The following is a 16099-nucleotide window of genomic DNA, read 5'->3' as shown; positions in this document are numbered from 1 at the left end:
ACATAGATGTTAGCGGTTGGATTTCAATGTGTCAATTTTTGTGGTGAGTGTTTGAAAATTGTAAGCAAGCATTTTCCAGAAAGCAGGACTTGTACTTGTACAAGCTATTCATATTGATGTAGTGGTAAATTAGTAAATTCACATTGGATGAAAATATCCTTTGTGTCAAAAATTATGAAGGTACAACAACACATGCATCATATGAAATAATCTGATACAATTCTTTTTATGTCCTTGAGATTAAAATTAGTCATCCAAACATGGTACAGTAACCATTGCAGCAGCAACTGCAAGAAATCCCTGAGCGTGGTAATCTTCCGGTGTTGGGAAATAACTCGAGGTCCCCGGTTGCACAAGCAGTTGTCAAATTTGGGCAGCGTGTCCCGGGAACCATGGCAGTCCAGGTTGAAGACACTGTTTTGTTTCTGGAATTGGGACAATAGGTCCCAGAAAGATGCGCCACAGATCTAGTATAATTGTCACCAGCATTGCGGCGCCCAAAGCATCAATGGCCGCTCTAGGCAAGTCCCATGGATCGCCAGGCTTCTCATCGATCCTGTTAACATGAACAAACACGTGTTATGAGCATTCTAAGTGATCTGATATATTTCTGATCAATAATTTGAACCAAAAGGCTGTCTGGTTCTTACCTAAGAAACATGGGAAAGCTAACGATGAAGTAGATCGCATAAAACAAGGAACCAACTGTATACATAGACGCCCGGTCCACAAACTGATAGTAAGGGAACTGCACATGGTCAAAGCAAACATCATTGTAACAGCATCTATTTCACATAGAAATCAACGAATCATTAAATTACCAGCATTTCAAAGAATGGAATGCATAATTATTTACGAGCTCCATTATATTGCAAGGGTGTCACCAACCAACAGAGATAGCGGATAAGGCATACGGGTCAAATGGAATGCAAAGGATAAGGAAGACTAGAGGAACATGAAGCGACATATATATGAACTACAGCATTCTACCTTATCTAACCTAATTTATTGATAGGCCACCTTTAGAAATTAGTCAAAATGTACAAGTAGTTAGATGAAAGATATCATAAATGTGTTGCAACATACGTTAGAAATAGCTATAGTCTCCAGGTATGCAATGAAATAAGAAAGAGCCAAAATCCAAGCAGCCTCAGCAACCCATTGAACTTGTTCTGGCCATTCAGCAGTAAAATGGCGTAGTCTGCGAAGTGTTATATTTGAGGTGACATGATAAAATAGGAAGCAAACATGTGTCAGGAGGAAGGTAGTGTGCGGTACCTGCACAGAAATAAAAAGTGATTAGAAAAGCTAGGTAGTCTATTGCAGAGCGTTTCAAGATTTCTCGCTTACATTGTTCATTTTCCATGATGGGAAAGTATATGAAGCTCCCAAAACGGTGAAGAAATAGTGGGTCCAAAAGTAATTCCCAACATAGCTAAAAATTATTATCCACACGCTGGCCTGTTACAGAAATCAAAGTTTGGTTCAGGCTAAGCATAAAATTATAATACAGATGAGAATGTCATATTAAACAAAGTGCTAGTGGATCAATTAGTGCAGTAAAGCAGTGAAGATAAAAGAACCGCTTCAAGGGACAAGAACAAGACTCACATCGGAAAATTTTCATTTATCACATGTTTTGCAACTTGATAAACAAATGATGAGTGTTTTTTCCAAGATGTTTGATATCATGCATATAAACACATCATACAAAGTACCAAGAAGAGAAATATCACTGCATTCTGAATAAACGATAAGTCCAGCATAACTGGCTGCAAAAGGTATAGACTTTCCTTGCTAAAAAATATCACCAATAAGACAAAAGCTGATGATCCAAATTATAAGTTCCATTGTTCGATGACCTTGTCCTAATTATGACATATAATGAATTTACCCCAGGAAAACACTTGCCTTGACCCAATAACGATCCTTCCAAGCCAAGTTGCTATCTGCCTGCAACGATACTCGCAAAAAATTAAACAAAAAAAAGAAAAGGTTAGAACATAAACAAACTCTGGCTAATACAATCCATAGTTCCTACTCCATTGCACTAAAAGCTTAATCATACATTGGTTTATCAGCGAATGCATACTTTCTCTCTCGTATATTGGATTAAAGTACTACTAACTTCAAAACAGTAATGAAGTTTATACTACAAGGAATATTGGCTCGTTTGGATGTGCTTTAAAATAATTGAAAGCGCTTTTACAGAAAACTTTTTTGGGTTCCAAAAGCACTTGAAGTGCTTCTTGGAAGAAGAACAACCAAGATTCACTTGCATTTTTGGTTCCAAAAACATTTTTACCAAAAGCACTTTAAGAAGCACTTTCGAGAGTGGAAATAAAAGGGCTAGTGGAATTGTAATTTTAACCATCATTCGACAATAGGGAAACGAAAAATTTAAACGTTATTCCGGACACCTCATTTTAATTAAGCTGAAAATTGTCCAAAAAAATGAAATTTAAGCTGAACTTAGTAAGATTCAAGTAATACCTTCCCGACGAAGAGCATTGGCAACAAAAATGCAGGGACTGCTGAAACCAATCCAATTAGCAAATACTCCAATTCCGTAAAGCTCTGCCGCATACACAGATCAAAATCCAATTACGAAAACTAATTAGCAAAAGAAAATTGACCAATTTCACCCAAAAAAATCAACACTTTTTCACTGCTACGGACTACAAATACATTTCATCAAATAAAGTTTCCATCTTTTCTATTATTTTCTTTGTTATTTTCTCAGTAACCAAACAGATGATACGGAAATCGAACCTCGTAGAGCTTGAAGGGCACGACGATTCCCAAGCAGAGAGTGAGCCAGAAAGGAGTGTAGAGAAGGAAGAAGAGCTCCCCCCATCTCTTGCTTGGATTCGGAGCCAACCATAAACTCGAATAACAATCCGGTTCTTCTTTACCTGCACGCATTGCCAAACACGGGTTTATCAAAAACCCGGATTAGACTTCCGATACCGCAATTCAAAACCCTAATCAACTGAAGAATTTGAATTCGAGTAGTAGCGAACTTTACCGCCCATTTTGGTATTCGGATCTTCAAAACCGGTGGTTTTTACTCGGATCGGGGCGGAACGTGGAAGCGGTGGGCGGTGCTTTGAGTGTTTCACTGTCTGAGTGACTAGTGAGAGTGAGCTCCGTCGTGATTGCGCCTAGATATTGCTGCTGTTCTGTACTTGTTGTCACTTGTCGTATTGTGCTGAGGTGGTGGAGTTTTTGCTAAAAGGGGTCTGTTGAGTTAGGTATTTACTAATGTACAAGTGACCTTGAAGAAAATAATCTAATTTGACACTGTAACTAGGTCATCAAAATTTGGTGCCAAGAGAAATGTAGTAGTTTTATTTTTTAAGTAAATTGTAGCAATGGTCTTTCAACTTTAATTAAGTTGGAACAATGATCTCTCAATTAAAAATTCATTACCATTGGTCCTTCAACTCATCAAAATATGTAACTATGATATTTTTCGTCAACTTCGTCAGAATTTTGTCAAAATGAGTTATGTTCGAAGGTCCATTGCTACAACTGGGTTAAAGTTAAGGGACTATTGCTCCAATTGGGTTAAAGTTGATAAACTATTTCTTCAGTTGGATTTTTAGTTGAGGGACTAATTGTAATGAATTTTTAGTTGAGAAACTATAGTTGTACGTTTTGATGAGTTGAGAGACTAATGGTAATAGATTTTAGTTGAAGGACCATTGCTTTAATTGAGTTAAAGTAAATGGATCATTGCTACAATTTACTCTTATCTTTTAAAACAAGTGAATGTAAGTTGTTTGGAGTTGAGTAGGCTAAATAAAGACGTACAACCTTAACAACACCACGTTTTGCCAAAATATACCTCTAAGTAGGGCTGGTTCGGTACAGGATTTTGAACCGAAATGAGATCCCGAATCCTAAACCAAATATTTTTGGGGATTTTTCGTTATGGGTTTGGGATTTTTTGGATTTGATTTGGGAATTTCGAAATTTTTTTCCAGTTCTACCTCTAAGATATGTTAATGTGGACCAAGCGTTCTTGATTTCATTTCAATTTTCTTCTCAAAGTTTATGAGAACCCAAATTCGAATTCCTATTTCAATTACAATAGATTACTCACATATAAGCTCATTAGTCTATGTTAATTGGATGATGTAACATTAACTTACGTTTTCAGAAGCGAATTTTCTGGTTAATTTGTTCGTTAAATTTAGACAAGAAATAAAAAAGATATGGTCTTTGTTTTGTTCAAGGGTGCCCAGTTTCAACATGAACATGGTAACTAATGTGACAAGCTTTGATAGCATGTACGTAAGTCATTTTTTGTCTGTAGTATTTTGTTTTTGCAAATCTAGTTAACTTTCGACAAGGAGTGTATTTAATTGAGATTTTGAAAAAAAATATTTTTTTATAAATTTATGAGTGTATTTTTACTCACCACCCTTAATTTATGAGCGCATTTATTGGTATTTAATCAAGATTTTTTTTAATGAATATATTAAAATTTGTAGAAATTTAGGTGCCTACAATTAGGGGATCTTGATTAAAATTAGTAGGATTTTGAGTAAGTTTATAAGGGGATCTTCAATGGGAAAATTCAAATTTGAGATTCAAAAAATCATATTTACATCTCATTCTACATTTCTGACATATGTAAATGAAAGTGGGGATCCAATTTAATTTTCTCTCTTGAATGTAAGTTTAAGTTTTATTTACATCTTCGGGAGAAGATGAATAATTTACATTCGATCATTAGAGAATTTTCCAGCAAAAAAAGATGAAAAATGCTCATTTCAAGGCATTTTGCATCTCCCATTGGAGATACCCTAAAATTTCATACGTATTCAATTAGGAGTTGATTTGAAAAGATTTTAAAAAGTGAAGGATTCCGAAGAATTGGATAGATTTCATAGAGTATTTCAAGCATAACAAATAACAAATACCTCATTTCCCATGAGATTTTGAGGCATCTCACTCAAAATTTTACATAGAATCTATAAATCAATTGAACTCATCAAACTCCATAGATTTATAAATCAATTAAATTCTCTCCAAAATCTCAATTTAAGAATCATTTTTCTTCTTCAGGGGCCCACTTACGTAATTGCTTTGATGTGTCTTTGCTTCATTGGACATAGCCGGCAAATCATTTATTTGCATGTCGACCACTTGTATAACATAGACACATGACGCTCTTCACAAGAAAATTCATAAGACGTCACAGTAACAACATTTAAATCCAATCATGAACTCCCACATGGACAAACTAAAACACATGGTAATATTTAATTGGCTTCAAATACGTCACCGTGAGTAACCTTTCAGTGCACACAAAAACATTATCACTGATGTTACTGTTCCCCTCAAATTATAACATATGTATTTTTCTATTAATATTGTAGCCTAAAAATGATACATATCAATCATATCATTCTCTCATATTATAACACCTAATTTTGCACAACAGTGTTTCCAGTGCACATAAAAATTTCTCCCTTCAAACCCCGAAGTGCTATACGAGCAAGACAATCGAAAGGTACGAAATTCTCCAGCTGCCTTTGTCCTTTCCACGCTTTTACGTGCCATGCGTCACCCCTTCCATGCACGCCCACAGACTAAAGCCCTTTGACATGCATTGTGCCTTGCATAATCACAATTCACAACTCTCTATAAAACTCTACATTTCTCTATGCAATTTCAAAACACACACAAAGAGACAGAGACCGAGAGAGGAGAGAGAGATGGGAAGTGGTGGTGGTGAGGCGGTGGTTGTGTGCAGTGACAAGAGTATGGTAGCAGGGATAACTATATGGAACATAGACACAGGGGATCGACTCCTTCACATACCAACCTGCGCTTCTCCTGCTCGTGGTCTTGTGTGCTTGAGAAACCAGGTCCTTGTAGCTGCTCAGGTTCACAAACCAGGCTCCGTGGGCGGCGGGCCATCTCTATGTGGAACTTGAACAGGGTAATTCTCAGAGCTTTTGGACTCGATTTCAACAATGAGAGTTTGTTTGATTTCAGTGATCTTGTACTAGAATAGGAAATGTGAAATGATTTATGCACACCTCTTTTTTTTTTTTTTTTTGTCCCAACAAACCCTTGTGATTATTGGATTGATAAATCAAAGGAGAATTAAGGGGACATAAAAGAAATAGAGACCAATGAATGTTGGTCAGAGTGGAAGGGGCTCTGGTCGCTTAAGCAAGTGGTCTCGGTTTCGAGCCCTTGTGGATGTAGAAAACTTTCTTGGAAGAGGTCCCCGCATATGCGCCCGACCGTACCTCAAAGGATTAATACTGAGCTTTGCCTGGGGACACCTTGGGAAACCTAAAAAAAAAAGGAAATAGAGATACGTAGAAGGAGGAACGGGGTGTGAAAATCATTTTCCTAAAAAATTTGATTGTCTTCTCTCGTAAATCTGTGTGTGGATTGATTCCCATGTATACATACATGGATTTGATCATATGAAATCAAGATTTAAATTGGGAAAATCACATTTTTTTAACATCTCAAATCGGTGAACTTGATATATTTTTCTCGGAATTTTAATTGGTACTCTAGAAGAGTAATCCATCACTTCAAAAGAGTCTTTTCAACACTCCCAAAGGGTCATTTTGCACTCCTTCCTCATAAAAACATTAGAGTAATATTGACATGGATGATGGATTCGTGCAGGACGACAATTTTGGAGTGTTACAGTTCCCTAGTTAACCCTGGGGTTTTGGAAATTGTAATTGATCTCTGTTCAGTTATGTGTAAATGTTGGCCTAATGACGATTAGAGACTCAAGAAAATGCCTGAAAGAGATCAATTTATTAGAATGGATTATATGGTCTATTTAAATACAAATTGTATTCAATCTTACATTCTGTAGTTTTACAAGCTATTTAACTAGAGGGGCTGATCAAAAGAATATCCAAGGTTTTGTACAACCATTGGTGGCTTAATACGTGGATTAACCTCAATAACCATGGTTGTCACCAATAACCTTCAGTTAAGATGATTTACCCCTATAATCTCACCTTGGGGGAGATCATTACATGTTCTTTGTGTTTCAAATTTCAAGATTGCTACGATCTTAGGAAGAAATTTTATTACACAAGGAAATTCGGTTATCCTTTGCAATTTTCCTGTACTGATTGATGTCTAGGTTTAAACCGTTGTATTCGATAGATTGCGCACGCCTCTGATTCTAAAAATAGGTGTGTGGATAACACCATCCTTTTGAACTAAAAAACGTAAACAATAACATTATTTTCTCGTGCAAATCATATTTTGTTTGTTGTATGCAATATTAGCCTCAGAGGCCTATTCAGAGCTACCCGCTGGAGGCCATTGGGCCACTTTCTTCCACAAAGAATGGTCTATATCTTGCAGTTGGCGCTCTATCTGGAGATGTTTACCTATGGGAGGTTTGTAATCACTGCCACCAATTCCACCACTTTTTCTTGTTTCGAAATGCTGTGTCATGGTAAATAAGAAAGTCGATAATGTTGGGTCCTGATTGCAATGAGTTGATGCATAGGTTACTAACGGAAAAATGCTCAAAACTTGGCGTGGACATGATAAATCTTTGAGCTGTATGCTGTTTTCGGATGATGGTTCTCTTCTTGTTTCTGGTTCAGATGATGGGATGATATTTGTGTGGAACTTGATTAGGTAACAACTAAACTTTGTATTTTGCCCTCGTCACTTTTTAGATGCTAGAAAAACTCTAGGATAATAAGAATTTAAAAGATGCTATTTTTCAATCGTTTGGATGGCAGTTTGCTGGATGTAGAAAATGTTGAAAGCTTTCCGTCACCATTACATTATTCAACGGAGCATAAATCCTCTATAACTGGCTTGTTAACTACATCAGGCATCTCTAGTCCAGTGTTAATATCAAGCTCACTTGATGGCTTTTGCAAGGTCGCAAAACTCGTTTTAGTTCTTGCTCCAGAAAATTGTATCTTTTGATTGATCATCTTCTTACTGAGAGCAAATTATTCTTTTGATTTATGTATCTGTTGTTAGGTTTGGGATCTAGTCTTGGGAAACCTCATGCATACTCAAGTTTATCCACCAGGGATAACTGCAGTTACTCTTCACTCAACGAAGCAGTTAATTTTCTCCGGAAGTATAGACGGAAGAATTTTTGTGAACAAACTCGAAATCGGACTGGTAGAGGATTATTTGGTTGGTGCTGAAGATCAGTCACCTGTGCTAAAAGGACACAAGTAATGTAATTGGTCTTTCAAGTTAATTTTGTTAGATCGCTGGAGATAAACGTCTCCTTTTCTCAACAAAATCTTTTCTGTTATAGTTCATTTATTTTTCAGCATCTTATTAATGTAGTTGTAAGTTGCAACTAGATTAATCTCTCTTCTCTCTCGTTTCAAATCTGAGAAGAAGAAGAAAAAAATAGTACTAGACTATAACAAAATAAGAGCTATATTCATTTTTCCATATTATAGTTTGCTTACATACCTATAATTCCTGCAGCGGATCTTTTACCGCATTAACCTTCAGCAAATCTGGTCTGATATCCGCATCTGAGGACTGCACCATCTGCATTTGGGATATCAGCAGTTGTGAAATCATCCGAAGATTCAACCATCAGAAAGGTAACCTTTGCTTATAGTCTTCCTTTCTGTTTTTTTGTTTTCAGTTCTCTTTCTTGAGAGGGTTGAGTCTGCCAACTTTTATTTTTCGTGGTATAGGCATGCATAAATGTCATTGTTCGCGAGTCTACACGCCAGTTGCATAATCTTATTATATGCATTAGGCTGTATGGACTTCCCATTAGGGTTCGAGCAATGCTCGACTCTTGAAGGGGGAGTTTTCAATGGCTTTGTTAGGTTTTGTTTGTAATGTTATGTTAGCCAGTTGTTTTAAACAAGAATCTAATTGTGGTTCTACTTCTAATTTATTTATGTTTTAGGTAAGGTAAATTAGCAAAAAAAATGAGAATATTATTTGTATTACTCTGAATATTGAAACATTATGTGCCTACTGTTTAATTTTTACAAAGTTAATGTATCTACCAAAGAGAAGATGTCTAACAATGAAAAACAAATTAAATGTTGTTGACCAAAAAGAGAAAAAAAAAAAAATTAAATGCCATCCACTAATCAAAATACACTTTGGGTTTGTTTGGGAAGTGTTTTTAAACAACTAAAATCACTTTTAAAGAAAGTGTTATTGCGTTTAGGAAACACTAGTTTTGTGTTTTTGCATGAAGTACTTCAAGTGTTTTTTCAGAATTAATGAGCATTTTTACTAGAAATTGGTTTCAAAAAAATTTTCTGTAAAGCATTTTTAGTCATTTAAAAACACTTTCCAAACCAGCCATTTATCTATTTCTTCCATCTAATTTTGAAATCCTACAGTTTCATTCTAATGAAATAGATGTCAACCATGTCATACTTGTGAAATTATTTATTATTTTACTAATTTAAGAAAACAGAAAGTATATTACTCATCCCCACAAATGCATTTTTTATTGTTTTACTAATTTATAAAACCATATTTTTTTAATTGTTTTGCTTTTATACTATTTATTTTTGTACAAATTTCAGACCGAAAGAAGACCAAAATAAAAATAAAAAGTAAATTGAGATTATTGCACAATTTTTGTTTTTTGTTGCAAGGTTTTGGTGTGGCTCTGGTGCAAAAATTTGTTTGATCTTTGGGTTGATTAAAAATGAAAAAGAGAATAAACAAAACTAAGACCACTTTAAACGTTGGGTTAGTACTGCAAAAACTGTTTTGGCACCTTTGGTGAACAGAAATTGGGTCAGACAAAAAACAGAAACTAAACAGCCCAAATCAGCCCGTAATACAACCGCCATTGAAGCACAGCAATCTTGCTCCGTGCACGGCCATCCTCCCCAGCAGTGGATCCATCCACCCCAGCAGTGGATCCATCCAACCGACTCCCCAGAAGTGGCGGAAGAGAAAGCCGCAACCCTCCTCCATCGAGCAGCAAATGGATCTGAGTCATAGAGTGTAAAAACTTGTGGTCTGAACCAGAGTTTAAAAGAAACCAGTGGGAAAGAAATCCCACCAGCAAGTTAGGTCCAGATTTTTGAGACCCAAGACGACGTTAAAAATGTGTCATTACTTCATATAAAAAAATTATTTGTTTTCACATGTAAGACATCAATAAAATTATATTTAGAAAAACACTTCAAACTCAATAATTTAGAAACACATAATAACTAATTTATTTTATATCGAGAGAAAAAAACTAAAAAACTTTGGGCTTACAAGTAGATAGATTATGAGTTTTGTTTTCCATCTAAACTTTTAAAGTGTTTTTGTATAAATCGTGAGGTATTTTTTCTTATTTACTAACCTCGTCAATATAAGACTAAAAAAATAATAATGTTTTCGAGTCTTTAAGAATATGTATAAGTAATGAATGAACACTAAGTTAAACCTTTTGATGTCATGTAATATTATTTGCAAATTTGGTCTAAAAATTTAGTCTACGCGTTACTCTTTGTTGAAGATTAGACTTGAATTGGAATGGATGTTTAAAAATAACAACCCACATAACTACTAGCTAGTAAATAAATTAACAACCAAATAAAAATTTGTAAAAATTGAAAAAAATAAACATGCACATAACATTTCGAACTTAGGACGTCTCGTTAATTTTAAACAGCCATTGCTTCTAATTAAACTTCTTGATCTTTCAGCCAAATTTTATAAATTTATACAATTATGAAAAGAAATTTGTAAAAATTGAAATGTAAATAAGCACCCATGATGTTTTGAACCTAAGACCTCCTCATTTCATTAATTTTGAACAACAAAAGCACTAGATCTGATTAAATTTCTTAGTCACTAAACCAAATTTTATAAATTTATACTCTTATAAAAACATATATCAATATATTACCCTAATAATTTTGTTGCCCCCAACTTTTTTGGGCCTCAGACGGTCGTCCTGCCCGCACTGGACCTGGGCCGGCCCTGCCACCAATAATATGTCAAAAAAGGCGTACACATGGGAGAGAAGGTACTCTAACGAAGGGGGAAAGGGAACTTTCACGAAAGGAGAGGATGATGGTTTGCCTATAAATGGTGGGTTTTGTTTAGTTGTTATTAATATTTCAAGAACCCTAGATACCAAACTCCTAATATACTGGTGATCCACATAAAAAATATCTCACTTAATTTCAAGAAAAAAAAAAAAGGTTACCATTTTCTCAGTTTGTTAATTGTTTCTTGTTGTTGACCAAAAAATATATATATAGAAAAAATAGTGTTTAATCTTGTTTAATTAGTTGGTTTCTTGTTTTCTTGTTCATGGCTAGACAAGAAGAGGTCCTATAAAGATGGGTTAAGTTTCATTAATCTGACAAGAAATATTAATTAAAGATTAAGATTAGGGTTTTTGTTTTGGAGGTCATGGAGTTCTTACCACCATGGTTAAGGATCTTACAAGGGATGTGTGCCATTGCTTTTATTATTGCCTCTTTGTCACAAGGTTTGTAAGTTCTAATTATAAAATTAACTTCAATATCTTAAATCTTAAAATTTCTCTTGATAATTATTTTTTGCTTTGTTTGCTCACCATATTGCATCAACAACTAAGACAAATTACAATTGTGGAACAGTTCTTCATATGAAAATATGTTGAGGCACGAATTTTCCAATCGATAAAACATGTCTTCGGGTTTTTTTTTTCTTCGCTATTTTGAAGCTGCATCTCAAACATGAAAAAGGGAATAAAATTTATAGAAACCTTCATCTTAATCCTTAGCAAAGATGACTTTTAGATTAAAACCATTAGTAAGGTCAAAATTTAATTTTACTCCCTTGATACATTAATAACCTCATTTATTAATTATATTTTGATTTTTTTATTATTTCTCTTTTTCTTCCTAGTTTCTAATGTATTAATTTTATTTCATTATAATTTTTATTTTCATTTCATTTATCGTAATATATTTTGTTGTAAACATTTAGATAAACTAATTTTTGTTATTCAATATATTTCGATGTACTTTGTCTTCTTCATTTAGGTAAATTAAATTCATTATAATACATTTTGGTGCATAGATTTAGGTAAACACATTTCGGTGCATACATTTTGATATAAACATTTAGGTACATAAATTCAATATAATACATTTCGGTGCATACATTTCGGTATATACATTTCAGTATACACATTTAGATAATTAATTTAATATAATACATTTCGGTGCATATATTTTGGTAATTAATTTAATATAATACATTTCGGTGCATATATTTTGGTACATATATACATTTTGGTACTAACATTTAAATACATTAGTTCAATATTATACATTTTGGTACTAACATTTAGATATATTAATTGAGTTTTTCAAGTTTGAAGAATATTAAATAAAATTAATAAATTAAATAAAATATTTTTTGGTCAAAAAATAAATTAAAATGTGTATATTAATAAATTTAAATATTTAATGGGAAACATTAATTGAAATGCATATTAATTATTTTGAATTAAGGACACATCAAAGGATTATAATCAATATCTAATATAATATCAGGTTTATTTTAAATTTCAATCTTTTGAAGGATTAAAGTTAAAAAAATCCAATAAATTTAAGTGCAAACGTTGATGCAGCTGATGTGAATGCTGAGAACGAGTTTCAGCCATTACAAAATGCATCAAACCCTAAAGAACTAAAAGTGAAGAGGTCCGACTTCCCTAGTGATTTCGTGTTCGGAGTCACCACTGCTGCTGCACAAATGGAAGGATCTGCAAAAGAAGCAGGAAGAGGACCAAGTGTTTGGGACTACTACGTTGAGAAATTCCCAGGTTTATATATATATCAGCTGCTAAGACATATATATTATAATGCATGCATTTACTTTTCTTAGTTTCTTATGTTCGTTATGTTTTGTTTATGATTTTTTTGTTTACCCTCAGAACGGATTGCAGACCACACGAACATGTTTACAGCCATCGATTCATACAAGCGATACAAGGTGCATATCGAGCTAGCAATAATTAAGTTTCTCTCGTCTTTGGCATAAATCTTAAACCAAATATTTGTAATTGTAGGAAGAAGTGAAGGGTCTCAAGGACCTTGGAGTTGATTTTCACAGATTTTCCATCTCTTGGACCAGGATTCTTCCTAGTAATCAGTTTTACCTAGTTCTATTTTTTCTTTTCCAGTTCTGCTAATAAGTGGTTCCGCTAATCTGTGAATTAAAATTGAAGGTTTTATGTTTAATCTCTGCTAAACTCTTGCTTTATGTTTGAAACTCTCAATCTGTAGAGGGAACCTTGAGTGGTGGAGTAAACCAAGAGGGTATCGATCACTACAACAACTTCATCGATGAACTAATCAAGAATGGTAAGAATATGTTCAAGCAAATCCTTTATATTACGACAATAATTGATCTTGTATATATTATACATAAGTTTGTTGAAATCTATATATCCAGAAAGATCTCGTAGGCTTCCGTAATCTCATGAGCATCTCAGTTGAACTTTGTTTATGTTGTACTAATTTGTTCCACATCGACCAGCTCAAAGTAGAAACAACGCTTTATTTTCCACATATTTTATTTTTCATTCTTTGTGTACAAGTTTGACAAATCCACTCTCTAGAAATTTGGCAAATCCACTTCACATAAAATACAATTTTCAAATAGTCATGCGGTCGTATTCACAGAAAGTTCTTAATGTGATGAGTGTAATATGGATGGATGATAAATTTACAGTATAAAATTAATAATGAACACACATGAGTTGGACTCTAACATCACAAGGTGGGGTTAACTGTCACACTGAAGAGTTTCTAATATATCACCATATGTTTTAATGCAGACATCACACCATTTGTGACGATACTGCACTTTGATCCACCACAAGCTTTGACAGACAAGTACGGCGGCATTCTCAATCGCTCCTTCGTGTAAGCACCTTCTAAATTACATCCATTTCATTTCTCATAGTTTAGGATAACATACCATTTAGTCATTGACCATAAATTCTGATATTTTCCTTGTCACTTTTTCTTTTCAGGAAAGATTTCAAGGATTACAGTAAACTTTGTTTTAAACTTTATGGAGATAGGGTGAAAAATTGGATTACAATCAACGAGCCATGGATTATGGCGAAGATGGGGTACGACAAAGGCGTTGGTCCACCCGGCAGGTGTTCAGTTCAAACTGTATTTCCGTGCACAAATGGTGGTAATTCAGCCACAGAACCTTACATTGTGTCACACCACCTTCTCCTCGCCCATGCTTCCGCCGTTAAGCTTTACCGAAAGAAATTTCAGGTGAAACGCTCATACCGAATCTGCTGAAATAAAGAAGCTTTGTCTTTTGCATATCTCAAATAAATGAGATTAAATTTTTTTTTCTTGGTTAATATTATTTTTTAGGAAAAGCAAGGCGGACAAATTGGAATTTGTCTAGTAGGGCAATTTGTCAAGCCTTATTCGAGTTCGGTAGAAGACAAAGCTGCAGCAAAAAGAATAATAGACTTTGAACTTGGATGGTTAGTATATATATGTGTGTGTACAACTGTATATATATCCCTAAATTTACTTGTTTAATTGGTATAAGAATTCTTATTGCTGTATATGGTGTTCTTATTTAGGTTCATGGAACCATTAGTATATGGATCTTATCCAAAGAGTATGAGACGATTTGTCAAGGACAGGCTACCACATTTCACTGAGAAAGAGAAGAAGATGATCAAGGGATCCTTAGATTTTGTCGGCATCAACTATTACAGCACGAGATATGGTAGAAACAACCCAGCAGATCCACAAACACCAATCTCCTATAGCAATGATCCTTTAGCTTTGGCGTCGATTACTAGTAAACTTCATAATAACTCACCATTACTTCTTTTCTGTGTGCGCACATGTGTTTTTGTGTCAATAAGTCAATGAGAATTTTTAAAACTTATACGGTTTTCTTATGTTGTGATTGTTGTAGATGCAAATGGAACCCAAATTGGCCCTCAGGTGCACATAACTTTTGACTTGCGAAGTTGATATTTATTAATTGAGCCAATGGGGAAGGATGACATGCATATATAATTTTGTACTATGTAGTTTAATTTCCATCTTTCTATATAGGGAATTGTTATTAGCACTCCAAAAATCTCATTTGGCACTCCAAACATTCCATAATTAGAAAGAAAAATACACTTGTGAGGAGTGTAAAATGAGATTTTTGGAGTGTTAATAACAATTCCCTCTATATATAGTAAAACTAAGTTCGTTTAATTGTGTAGGCTGGAGGCAGTCGGTTCGTCTACAGTTACCCTCAAGGCCTACAACAACTTCTAAAGTTTATGAAAAAGAAGTACCGGCACCCTAAAATCTACATTGCTGAAAATGGAATAACTGAGGCAAAGGACGATAAACTAAGACTTAGTGACGCACTTAAGGATCCACATAGAATTCAATCCATTCTTCGCCATTTGTACTGGATCAAGAAGGCAATAAAGTAAGTCACTGCAATCTATGTTTACAAGTTTGAGGATGCATGGAGTATACATTTACTTATGTTGTTTTTGTTTTTGCAGGAGTGGTGTGAATGTCAAAGGATATTTCCACTACACTTTATCTGATAATTTTGAATGGGGAGAAGGCTATATCCCAAGATTTGGGCTTTACTATGTCGACTACAAAGACAATCTCAAGCGTATTCCAAAAGAGTCTGCTAAGTGGCTCCCTAAGTTCCTAAAGGGCGAGGCTTGACGTACTCAGGTTTCGATATAAACTCCAGATGGTTGATCAAGCTCGTCTACTTTCTTGCACACAATTGCAGAAAACTGTAAATAAAGAGTGGTAACATATGTACTATATGTGCCTTGAACGTTGAGTTTTATAGGCTTGTAATTTCTGTGGGAATGCCATGTACTTTTAATATACTTGTTATATTGCAAGCAAAACAATCTTACATCAACTTCTTTGATTGTCCTCTTATTAGTTAAAGAATCATTTTTTCAAGAGAGTTTAAGGGTTTCTTACACTCAATGAAACAAGTGAAGCAATTGTATCTCCCATTGCAAGGAGGCAGGAGTTTCCTACTATTCTATTTTTTCTCTTTTCTGCTATTAACAATTGGCTGCAATGAAGGGGATTAGTCT

General features: G+C 34.4%; 2 protein-coding genes across 3 annotated transcripts; one reads left to right on the top strand and one right to left on the bottom strand.

Annotated features, from left to right (window-relative positions):
- Nucleotides 1-71: 71 nt before the first annotated feature.
- Nucleotides 72-3189, bottom strand: LOC137712917 (cycloeucalenol cycloisomerase). The gene is made up of 8 exons (XM_068452119.2): nt 3029-3189; nt 2773-2915; nt 2494-2577; nt 1912-1953; nt 1351-1461; nt 1087-1278; nt 651-748; nt 72-556 (listed from the first exon to the last, which is right to left on the bottom strand). The coding sequence occupies exons 1-8, from the start codon at nt 3033-3035 to the stop codon at nt 364-366; spliced, it is 870 nt and encodes a 289-aa protein (XP_068308220.2). The 5' UTR covers nt 3036-3189; the 3' UTR covers nt 72-363.
- A 2530-nt stretch (nt 3190-5719) lies between these two features.
- On the top strand, nt 5720-15915 carry LOC137712045 (beta-glucosidase 24-like). Of its 2 annotated transcripts, XM_088683738.1 has the most exons (17): nt 5720-5956; nt 7290-7403; nt 7517-7650; nt 7758-7902; nt 8008-8210; nt 8476-8597; nt 12602-12796; nt 12908-12966; nt 13043-13118; nt 13260-13337; nt 13814-13901; nt 14012-14270; nt 14376-14491; nt 14594-14817; nt 14938-14966; nt 15239-15453; nt 15533-15915. In XM_088683738.1, exons 1-17 carry the CDS (start codon nt 5798-5800, stop codon nt 15705-15707), a joined length of 2391 nt encoding a protein of 796 aa, XP_088539864.1. In that variant the 5' UTR covers nt 5720-5797; the 3' UTR covers nt 15708-15915. The 2 variants fall into 2 exon arrangements, with proteins under 2 accessions (XP_088539864.1, XP_088539863.1); XM_088683737.1 differs by lacking the exons at nt 5720-5956; nt 7290-7403; nt 7517-7650; ... (1 more) ...; nt 8008-8210; nt 8476-8597 and adding an exon at nt 11377-11470.
- The last annotated feature ends 184 nt before the right edge of the window (nt 15916-16099 follow it).

The sequence above is a fragment of the Pyrus communis genome, chromosome 14 (assembly GCF_041283825.1).
Source record: "Pyrus communis isolate YQ-2024b chromosome 14, ASM4128382v1, whole genome shotgun sequence".
NCBI classification, from domain to species: domain Eukaryota; kingdom Viridiplantae; phylum Streptophyta; class Magnoliopsida; order Rosales; family Rosaceae; genus Pyrus; species Pyrus communis.
This window is presented reverse-complemented; position numbering and strand designations above follow the sequence as displayed.

Bases quoted from the DNA above. Each gene is read 5' to 3' on its own strand.
- LOC137712917 (XM_068452119.2), bottom strand. The intron at 2,578-2,772 runs GTTCGATTTCCG...TGTATGCGGCAG, and splicing joins TGCCCTTCAAGCTCTACGAG to AGCTTTACGGAATTGGAGTA. The intron at 1,462-1,911 runs GCAAGTGTTTTC...TTTCTGTAACAG, and splicing joins AGGATCGTTATTGGGTCAAG to GCCAGCGTGTGGATAATAAT.
- LOC137712045 (XM_088683738.1), top strand. From the start codon at position 5,798: ATGGAACATAGACACAGGGGATCGACTCCTTCACATACCAACCTGCGC. The intron at 7,903-8,007 runs GTCGCAAAACTC...ATCTGTTGTTAG, and splicing joins CACTTGATGGCTTTTGCAAG to GTTTGGGATCTAGTCTTGGG. The intron at 13,338-13,813 runs GTAAGAATATGT...GTTTTAATGCAG, and splicing joins CGATGAACTAATCAAGAATG to ACATCACACCATTTGTGACG.